Source organism: Theobroma cacao, chromosome 3 (genome assembly GCF_053813885.1).
Source record: "Theobroma cacao isolate CCN51 chromosome 3, ASM5381388v1, whole genome shotgun sequence".
In the NCBI taxonomy this organism is placed as follows: Eukaryota; Viridiplantae; Streptophyta; class Magnoliopsida; order Malvales; family Malvaceae; genus Theobroma; species Theobroma cacao.
In genome coordinates this window covers 30,406,347-30,417,198 of record NC_142641.1, presented here as the reverse complement: position 1 = coordinate 30,417,198, position 10,852 = coordinate 30,406,347, and the positions used below count along the sequence as shown (strand labels likewise).

Sequence of the window (10,852 nt, the reverse complement as noted above, 5' to 3'; positions counted from 1 at the left end):
CTCCAACAATGGTCAGATTTGATTCAAACTTGTGTCTAACGACTTGAAACTTCACACCAGTTATAAATAGCTAACTTTGAGCTCTTTGGAAGCAAGAGATAACCTGAGATAAAGTTTCAAACCCTAGAAAGACCTCCAAAAGCTTATCTTTACTCTCAAGCTTCATTTTAGTCTTCCATCAAGATTTGAAAAGTTCTACACTTGCTTTATTTAAGGTGACATCTCTTTTTTCCATACATTTAAGCTTAAACTCCTAGCACCCAACCTTGCAGAGGCATTTTCTTGCTAAACTTTGTACACCATTGTAAAGATTCTAGCTTAACCTTGAAAAGCTATTTGTGAAGATCTGTGGTTGAGCCCCGTAAAAACCATTATTGATGGGTTTCACTTTATCTTGTGAAAAAGTTTGTAAGGGTTTTGCTTGGTATTGTAAAAGCTCATTTCCCTTAATGGTTTTGAAATTTCTTGGTGTTCCAAGTGAGTGGATGTAAGAACTAGAGAAAGCCAAACCATTATAAAAATCTTGTTTCTTGTTTTTAATTTTCCGCATTGAAATTTATTGCTTGTATTTAGCTTAGGAAAATATTTTACCTTGATTCCTTAATTTTTTTCTTAGGAAAATATTTTATCTCGATTCATTATTTTTGTTGGCACTTGACTTAGCAAAATATTCTTACTTTGATTTATTATTTGTTCATTATTAGTCATAGGAAAATATTTTTCCTTCAAATTATTATTTGTTCATTATTTGACTTAGGAAAACATCTTGACTTTGACTTATTATTTGTTCATTTCAATTTATTATCAAAAATTGGTTTAGAAAGATCACACACTTTATTTTTGACATAAAAAAGAGATTTTTGGTTGCAAAAGTTTTAATTTTTATACTTAGTTCTTAAAAGATTTTTTAAAGACCAACTTACCTCCTTTCTTTGTATATTACTTATTGAGATTTCTACACTAACAATCAATCTTTCTTAGGCATTTCTGTGGATGTTGATGAACCATCTTCCTATGAGGAATCTTTGAATGCACTGTCATTAACTTACTACTGTGAAAGATGAAATGAAACCCATGACTGAAAACTAAGTACGGGAGTTAGTTGACCTTTCACTTGGGCGCAAGGCCATCGAAAAAAAATGGGCTTTGAAGGTAAAGTGCAATGTGGATGGATCAATTGACAAATATAAGGCTCGTTTAGTGGTCAAAGGCTATACCTAAAAAGAAGATGTGGACTTTGAAGAGACGTTTTCTCCTATGGTAAAATTTATGTCAATTCGTCTTATCCTAGCTATAAAGGCACATTTAGATTTGGAATTGTTCCAAATGGATGTAAAAATTGCATTTCTTAATGAAGAAATAAGTAAGGAGATTTACATGAACGAACTAGTTGGTTTCAAGCTAAAGGAAAAAAACACAAGGTGTGTAGCTTGAAACGTTCTATCTATGGCTTAGAACAATCATCATGACAATGGTATCTTTGTTTTCATCAAGCCATCATTTCCATAGGCTTCATGATGATTAACGAGGTCCATTGTCTATATATAAAGAGGTTAGGGAATAGGTTCTTTATTATTTCATTATATATGGATAATATCTTACTAGTTAGGAATGACATGGAGTTGATTGTCATCACTCAAAAATGATTGTCCTCCACTTTCAAGATGGAGGACATAGGACAAGCTGAATACATCTTTGAGGTTAAGATCTCAAGAAACCATTCTAAGAAGTTCTTAAGTTTGTCTCAAAAAAGTTATATTGAAAAGGTCTTAGAATGGTTTCATATGAAGAACTCCAAGCCTATAAACACTCCATTGGAAAAGGCTTATATCTCAACATGGAATAATGTCCTAAAACTGAATAAGAAAATATACAAATGGAAAAAGTATCATATGCAAGTGCTATTAGAAGTTTGCTGTATGCTATGATGTGTACTCGACCAGACATATGCTTTGCGGTTGGTATGGTTAGTAGGCACTAAAGTAATCCTGAGATTACTTGTTACGATGTAGTTAAAATGATACTACAATATATAAGAGGAACCACTAAATTGGGTTTGTGCTATCAAGGTGGAAGTCTAAAGTTGGTCGGATATAGTGATGCTGATCATGCCGGTGATATAGACGATCGAAAGTTTACTTCAAGAAATGCTTTTATACTTGAGGTGAAGCTATCTTTTGGAGTAGCAAAAAGTAACTTTGTACTGCTCTTTACTATGGAAGTAGAGTATATAGCTTATTGTGCTGTAGTATAAGAAGTGGTTTGGTTAAGGAGATTCTTGCAAAGCTTGAACATTACTAGGCATCTTAGTGAAGCTGTTGTACTTTATTGTGACAACATAGCTGCCATAGCTTATACAAAGGATCATAAGTACCATGGAAAAGCCAAACACATTGATACTTGTTATCACTACATTTATGACATCATTGCACAAGGTCTTGTTGTGTTAAAGTACATTTCCACAATTGATATGTTAGCAAACCCATTCACTTAACTTCTCATTAGAAATGCTTTTCAGAAGCATATTAGCGGTTTGGGGTTATACGCATTTGATATTTATGTACTATTGTTTTTGAGCAATTAATAAATTAAGTCTATGTTGACTTATTTGATCAAATTTTGTTAATTAATTAGATCATATATCTAAGATAATTATTATCACCTAGCTTTATAGATTATTCCTCTCACACAAGATAATCACCTTAATGTCATGGTGGCATGTGAGATAAGACTTAAACGATCACAAGGTATCAAGCGTTTTGTGATCTCCTTGTCACATGAGTTGTGAGCAAGGATTTTAGCAATGCCACCTTGACTTAGAGTCAAGATGAGGCTCGTAAAAGTCAAACAAGGAGATTATCCACACTCCATGGAGCCAGTGATAGTTAGGTTTGAATCTTAGGGGATTTAAGCCAATACTTTTTGTAAGGATTGGACCGAGATCCATGTGGTGGTTTTGACTTGATAAACTCTAAGTGGAAAATCCATCATAACATGCATTTCATACTATTTGTGATATTAGTCGACCAATTAAGGGGAGTGATTGAATAGATCCTTGCTTCATCATTGTGTGAGCCTTAAGGACTTACGTAGTCTAAACTCTAAATCTAGTAGCCTTTGGGAATTGGATCTATGACATGAAGTTGAGATTTGGTGTTATACTTTAGCATGATTTCCAAGGGTCAAGAATGATGTGATCTAACAGAACATGACTAGGAAAACAGTCAGATCCTAATGCATTGACATGAGTATCCAAGGAAGAGTCATCATACATCTCACATACATGATCTATAACTTATTGCCCCAGTGGTTATAAAACATTAGTTGTTAGATATAACCATGAGTTTAGACACATAGAGAGATTTTACATAGCTTTTACTGAAGGAGGGATCAGAGATGCAAAATCTTGTGTGATTAAAATGATTTGGGATATGATGAGAACTTGAGCGGTATTTTGTTAGTAAAATGGTAACTCAATATCTCATTGCTCAGCAGTACCATTATTTTTTCTTGTTGGTCTTATGTTCCATTTTCCCTATATAACAGTGAATGGCAAATGAGTTAAATTGAGAATGGTATAAGTTGATGCTAATGTGTACAAGTGGGAGATGTTGTATTTAAATATGATGCATCCATATGGCATGCAACTATACTAATTATTTCTGAATAATTAACAAATATTTAATTAATTAATGTTGGATATTATTCTAATATTTCTTAATTGAATAATTGAAAAATGTTTGAGATACGATATAAATTTAAATTTAATTTATTTAAATTTAAACAAGGATTATCTATGTAATAATCCATTACATTTAAATTTTAATTTGTTTAAATTAAAATAAGGATTAATTATATATATTTAAATTTAATTTTTTAAAATTTAAAAGAGATATCGTATCTTTATATCCCTAATACTTCTATAAATAGTGAACAAAGACATTGGTTTTTTACACGCAATTAAGAGTGAACGTGAATTGTTATGTAAGTTAGAAAAACCAAAACATTTTCTCTCATTCTCTACACTTTCTTTCATTCTCTTCATTTTTGAGGTACTTGAATGTGTAACTCTTTGTTGAGGACTCCAGTAACTACTCTATAACAACAAGAATGAAGAGATTGTGTACACGAATGAGGATTTATAAAGCGATTTGTAAAGCAAGCTTTGTTCTTGTTGTGTACAAGAAGGAAGATTTGTAAAGTAAGTTTCTTCGATCAAAAGTGAATGAAAAATTCATCTCAAAAGGGACAATAATGAATACATATATTTGTTTTTGAAGTTATAAAAGGGAAGATGGAATTAGAGGTGTTGCTCAAAACCACTTAGATTTTATGTTGATTACATTGGTTATTTAATTTTCTAAGAGAACATGATATGAGTAAGGAAATACGATTATCTCAATATTTTGAATAAAATATATAAATGTACATCATTTAATCATATTATTATCATTACTATAGATTCTTTGCTCCCTCTTGGATTTGAAATCATTTAGTACAACCTTTTCTAATTAAAACCTCGGCTTAAACCTTATGCAGAAAAGAATTGGCAAATTCTTACTAGTCTAATAATCCGTATCAAGTTGGTAACCATCAGTGGTTGTCTGTTTGATATGCGGCTAGTCTTTGAGTGAATAATGTGATGACGCTAAGATATTAAAAATTCGATTCAAATTGGTTGGTGGGAATTGTGAGATAAATAGATTAAAAAAGCAACATTTGGTAGTTTGGGTCAGCATCACGTGGTGGACTTGCTTAGCAGAGACATGGGGAAAATAACAGTAGAGAGAGAGAGACAGCTTGACTTGTTAGAAGAAAGAATAGAAACAGGGGTCAGTTGTGGCGGCAGCACTTGTTGACGTTCTGAGTAAGAGAAATATTTCTAAGTGTGAGCAGCCATTGCTCGGATGTAATGAAAATACTCCTTGATTAGAATAGGTTTCTACCATAACTATATTCTGTACACGATATATAAACATATTCTTTTTCCATTTTTTTTCTTTTTGGACCTTTACGTATACTAAAACAAAGAATAATACTAGAAAAAATCTTTTAATTATTTTAAAATTTTAATAAATATTTATTCTTTTGTTGTATTGAATTAGGTCTTTATATTTTTATTTAGGTCAAATAAGCTTTTATAACTAATGTTTGATTAATTTTCATTAATTAAAATATTATTTGTTATTTTATATCCATATGATATTACTGTAGTATTGATATTAAAGGTGAAAAATATAATATGATCATATTATCATACTACATTAATATGCCGCGTTATCATTAATTATGATTTCAAAATAAAAGTATAAAAGTTTGTTTGACTTAAAATAAAATTACATAAACTTGATTAAATATAATAAAAAAATAAAATCTTATTTGAATTTTTCTGAATAAATCAGAAGTCTTTTTTAGATATGATACATTAAAACAACTTTTTTATTGTAATATATTTTACATTAAAACTTTTAAAAATTTTAATGATATAAATGTTCAATATATTTTAATATGGAAAAATATTATGAAAAAAAAAATTTGTAATGCAGAAAAAGTAATAATATTAAATATCCAAAAAAAGCAAAAAAACTTCAATTAGTGATTGAGACAAAGGAGTATAAAAAATAAAATAATTCTCACTAATGTCGAAAGGAAGATTCCGTGTGCACACCCGAATATTTTACTTTCCAGAATCTATTGAAACGAATTATATATTTGGAAAACTTAACATGAACCAAATTCAAAGCGAAAATCAACTGAATTACCGAATTAATTGGGTCCATAAGATAGCATTCCTAAGAGGAAGTGGCAGTGTTCAAAGCGACTAGAAAGGAACCATTGACGGCTTAACACATGGTCAGGTGGCGCCGTGTTTGTTGAGGACATTATATAGTATTAATTTTCTTTTGCATGCGTGTACTGTGCCAGATGGACAGTCGCGTAGCCGAGTAAGCCTAATTAGGCAGTGCTTTGAATAGTCATAGTCACTTCATCACGTGGTGTTGTTTAATTTATTTACGGAATGAATGTAAAAGCACAACACGACGTCACGATATTGTGGTAGAATTTAGGGTAGCATTTGGTACGAGAGAAATGAGAACATATTTTTTTTAATATATTTAATTAAATTATATTATAATATTTATTTTATAATAAATTATTATAATATAAAATTATAATGTAATTAAATTATAATTAAATAATATAATGTGATTGTAATTTAAAATTAATACAATCACATTACGTTACCTTCTTTAATATTATTAAAGATACTTTTATCCTTCAACTTTATTACTTTGTTAAAAATATTTTGTAACGTTATAATTAAAATAAAAAATATTAAAATAAAATATATAACATAAAAATCCAAAATTAAAATAAAATAAAATATAAGAAATTAAAATTTATATAATATAGGTAAAAGAAATTAAAATAAAATATATAATATAAAAAATTATATTAAAAAAATAAAAAATATAAGATTATAATAAAAAATAAAAATAAAATATATGACATTAAAAATATATTTAAGAGATGATATTATATAAAAATTAATAATAAAAAATAAAAATATATTAAACTTACATTTTAATAAATAGAGATAATTTTGAAAATTAACATTACATTTCCAGTAAAGTACTTGTAAACCAAACTCTGCAATGTTATCTTTCTTGCATTTTAATCATTATTTTGCTTGTATACCAAACACTGTAATACTATTTTCCTTGCAATCACATTGCTTGCAATTATATTATTTATAATTACATTACATTGTAAAATACCAAACACCATCCAGACGTTGTCCGAAAGAAAAAAGGACAGAGGAAACAACGGTATTGATTTCTTAAATTTTGGATGCCATTTTGCTGACGTTGGTGCTTGCAGACTGGCTGCTCCATGTTCATGGCACCTCACTGATCTCACTATAAAGCTATCTAAACCCTTTCTTGAAACCAAGTTGGAGGTGGCAATCAAATTAACCACGAGCAAACCCAAAGTGTTGTGTTATTTCGTGAACAAACATGGGAGTTCGAGCACAAACCCAGCTGCAAGAAGATAAAGAAAATGGAGTTTCTACTATCCCTCTTCTCACTTCCTTCAAAATGGGCAGATTTAATCTCTCTCACAGGTAACAAGCTCTTTCTTTTCAACTTTTTTCTTTTGCTTCTCCTAAATTGTTATAATTGAAATGAAAGAAAAGGGAACTAATCATAGCACTTGACAGATGCAAGTAATTCTATTTCAATTTTGGTAGATTGATGAATTTTATCATTTATCTTTTTGTCTCTCAGAATTGTAATGCCACCACTGACCAGACAGAGATCTTATAACAATATTCCTCAGCCACATGCGGCTTTATACTATTCCCAAAGAACCACCAAGGGCGGCCTTCTCATAACCGAAGCAACTGTGGTTTCTGAATCAGCGCGAGGGTAATTTAGTTGTCAACTTCTTTTATTATTACAACCTATAAAAGTTTATATTATATATATACAAAGAGAGAGGGTTCACAAACTCCAGATGATTTGACTCTAAAATATCCAAATTCGAAACAAGTCAAACTAAAAAAATCCGAATTTCCTTTGACTCGAAAATGACCTGATTTGAAGTAATCTAACCCGTCCCACTCAATTTTCACCTACTTATATTATATGTTGTATTTGTAATTTTTGTATCAGTTCAATATATATAACTAAAAGTTGGTTTCTACCCGTATAAAGGTACAAAGACACGCCAGGTATATGGTCAAAAGAGCAAGTTGAGGCATGGAAACCCATTGTAGATGCTGTCCATGCAAAAGGTGGGATCTTCTTTTGTCAGATTTGGCATGTGGGAAGGGCTTCAACTTATGGTGAGTATTTTCATTTCTGTTTTTTTTTGTTTTTGATCCTCCTTACTTAGTGTCTTCTCTTCTATTGGTTTGTGAAAGCCAATTTGGCCTTTCAGGGACCTTTTATTTATAAGTTGAGGTTTTAGCAAGGATTGATAGTAATAATCTGTTACCCTCCCTTCTATAATCTCTTCAACCAGATGTTTTATTAATTATGTATCACTTGGCTAACAATATATACAGAATATCAGCCAAATGGGCAGGCTCCTGTCTCCTCTACTAGCAAACAATTGATGCCCCAAGTTCTAGCAAATGCAACAGAACCTGCAAAATTCTCACCACCAAGGCGTTTAAGGACAGACGAGATCCCTCTAGTTATCAATGATTTTAGAGTTGCTGCAAGGAATGCTATTGAAGCTGGTAAGTTTTTTTTCGGCCTCTAATATAAAACTACATAATAGAACTCTAAACCATTTCAATTCTGCGAAAAGAGTGAACTCAATGACCAATACTGCCAAAGTGCAGGTGTTGCAATTATCTCACTTAAACCGCATAGTTAAACTTCACTGCACCGCTGTAACTCTTTATAAATCGACAAGTTCAGAATTCATGCCTTTTGATTTCTTACTGTGTTGGCCAATGGTCAATATAAGCATTTACTTATCGGTCATTAGGACAAGCAGTAGGAGGAAAATATGTGCGAAAGAAGTCAACCCTTGGATTCAAAACAATTAAATTAATTATTTGTTATCTTGGCATAAGTCCTCTTAGAAGGAAGGTGCCACCACCATGAGCTCTTCCTTTAATTCTCCTCTCTTGTTGTTTGATGTTGTTACTTTACCTGAATGCTAAATTTGCCCTTGGGTTCGTTTAGGTTTCGATGGAGTTGAGATTCATGGGGCTCATGGATATCTACTTGACCAGTTTATGAAAGATCATATCAATGATCGAACAGATCACTATGGTGGGTCTCTAGAAAACCGCTGCAGATTTGCTTTAGAATTAGTTGAAGCGGTTGCCAATGAGATAGGAGCAGATAGAGTTGGAATCAGGCTGTCTCCCTTTGCAACCTACTTGGATTCAGGTGACTCCAATCCAACAGCATTAGGCGTCTACATGGCAGAGTCATTGAATAAATATGGTATAGTCTACTGCCATATGGTTGAGCCAAGAATGAAAACTGCCGAAGAAAGTCTTGAATGTGCCGAGACTCTTCTCCCCATGAGAAAGGCTTTTAAGGGAGCTTTCATTGTGGCTGGAGGTTATGACAAAGAAGATGGTAACAAAGCTATCTCTGAGAACCGCACAGATCTTGTCGCTTTTGGTCGTTTATTTTTAGCCAATCCAGATTTGCCAAGGAGATTTGAGCTTGATGCTCCTCTGACTAAGCACAACAGAAGCACCTACTGCCTATCAGATCCCGTTGTTGGCTACACCGATTATTCGTTTCTTGAAAACACTGCTTAAGCTTCACCGAAGAAGAGAATTGCCAAGCTTGTGCTTGTCTAATATATATATATATTTAAAATAATTAGAGGAAGGGGATTCGAACTTGCTCTTTAAATAGAGATTATGTATTAATTAATAAATCAAATGCTCGGATGCTTGCACTTGTTTAATAAATTATTAAAATCAATTTCAATTAGCATTTGTTATGATTTTTCATCCTCATCTTTTGTAAGGTTTCTAGTGCCCAGTAATATGGTATTGGGTAAATAATTGACAACTTTCGTTAACCAAGCTGCAACTGAAGGTGACAATTGCGCAGTTTGGATCAAGCTATCTAGGGGTTTAGATTATTTTGGATTAAGGGTTTCAAGTTTAGAATAAATAGTTAGTAATAAGATAGATAATACTGTAAAGATAAAACTATAATATCATTTGCATTTACACGATTATTTGTCAATTTTTTTTAAAGAATAATTTTTTTCAATCATATTTTTATCTTAAAATTTATTAAACTAACCAAACTATATTGAGTTGTTAACGATTACGAAAAGAGCAAAATTATTTATTGTATACAAAACTCATACATCATCCCTCCACATCTAGTGCCACCTTCTTCCGATTCCATGGAACCTCTATCTTCATGCTCAATGGTAACGAAATTTCTCTCAAATTCAAAAACCTTAGAGTGAAGAAAAGAGAAGAGAAGAGAAAAAGCTTGGAAAAAACCTAGAGGCAAACGAAATTTCTAGGAAGTTTTAAGAAATTTCGATTTGAAGAAAGGGAGAGAGAAATGATTTTGTTGCTATGAATAAGAGAATTTAGAAATTCAAATTTCTTTTTTTATTTTGGTTAAAAAAAAAGAGGGTTTTGATGATTTAAAATTAAGGGAAAGAGTATAGAGAAGTGTTTGGGTAAAAATAGAATTAAAAATTAATTTTTTTGTTAATCCCTCAGCTGCCACCAACAAAAGAAAAAAAAAAACATGTGTTGTTTGCTTAATACACTTTATTAGTGTAGTTAAATGAAATTGTTTAAGTGTTATTTAAATGCATTAATCTAATTGCAAATAAAAAAATGCAGCTAAAATCTCAAAATGTTGTAGTGGTTAAACTTCAAACAACTTGTAAGTAATAATAAATTTTATTCTCAATTAATTTTAATTATGTTAATAAATATAATAAAAGATCACTCCAATTTCAAATTAAATAAAAATACTAAATGATTAAATTTTGAGCCTTTTTATCTTTTTGCCTTTAATTGAAAGTTTAAAAATTGAGAAAAAAATATAAAAAAAAAAAAACAAATGGGTTTTGAGTCAATTTGTCACATGGATTATTGCACCCCACGTAAACTCTATTTTGGTTTAGAGTCACCAAACATGTTTGAGATTGAATATGTTCAAATTATTAAATTATTTTATTTTTTATATTTGAGTTAGTATTGTATTAACACTAAAATGTGGAGTATGTACAATATTATATTTGTACATGATTATTTTAGAATAAAATCAAATGTCACTTTAACAATATAATTTTTTATAGTTAACTGTTACCACCCAGTCATTTGATATTTATA

The 10,852-nt window shown here is 30.8% G+C and overlaps 1 protein-coding gene and 1 pseudogene across 1 annotated transcript; both read left to right on the top strand.

Moving 5' to 3' along the window:
* Positions 1 to 7,019: 7,019 nt before the first annotated feature.
* LOC18604611 (putative 12-oxophytodienoate reductase 11) lies at positions 7,020 to 8,388 on the top strand. The gene is made up of 5 exons (XM_088804604.1): positions 7,020 to 7,126; positions 7,290 to 7,430; positions 7,719 to 7,849; positions 8,072 to 8,248; positions 8,354 to 8,388. The coding sequence occupies exons 1-5, from the start codon at positions 7,020 to 7,022 to the stop codon at positions 8,386 to 8,388; spliced, it is 591 nt and encodes a 196-aa protein (XP_088660730.1).
* Positions 8,389 to 8,700: 312 nt separating this feature from the next.
* Positions 8,701 to 9,367, top strand: LOC148763697 (12-oxophytodienoate reductase 1 pseudogene; annotated as a pseudogene).
* Positions 9,368 to 10,852: the final 1,485 nt, after the last annotated feature.

Excerpts from the sequence above, each read along its gene's own strand:
- LOC18604611 (XM_088804604.1), top strand. The coding sequence starts at position 7,020 with ATGGGAGTTCGAGCACAAACCCAGCTGCAAGAAGATAAAGAAAATGGA. Across the intron at positions 7,850-8,071 it reads GGGAAGGGCTTCAACTTATG|AATATCAGCCAAATGGGCAG; the intron begins GTGAGTATTTTC and ends CAATATATACAG. Across the intron at positions 8,249-8,353 it reads AAGGAATGCTATTGAAGCTG|GTGTTGCAATTATCTCACTT; the intron begins GTAAGTTTTTTT and ends GCCAAAGTGCAG.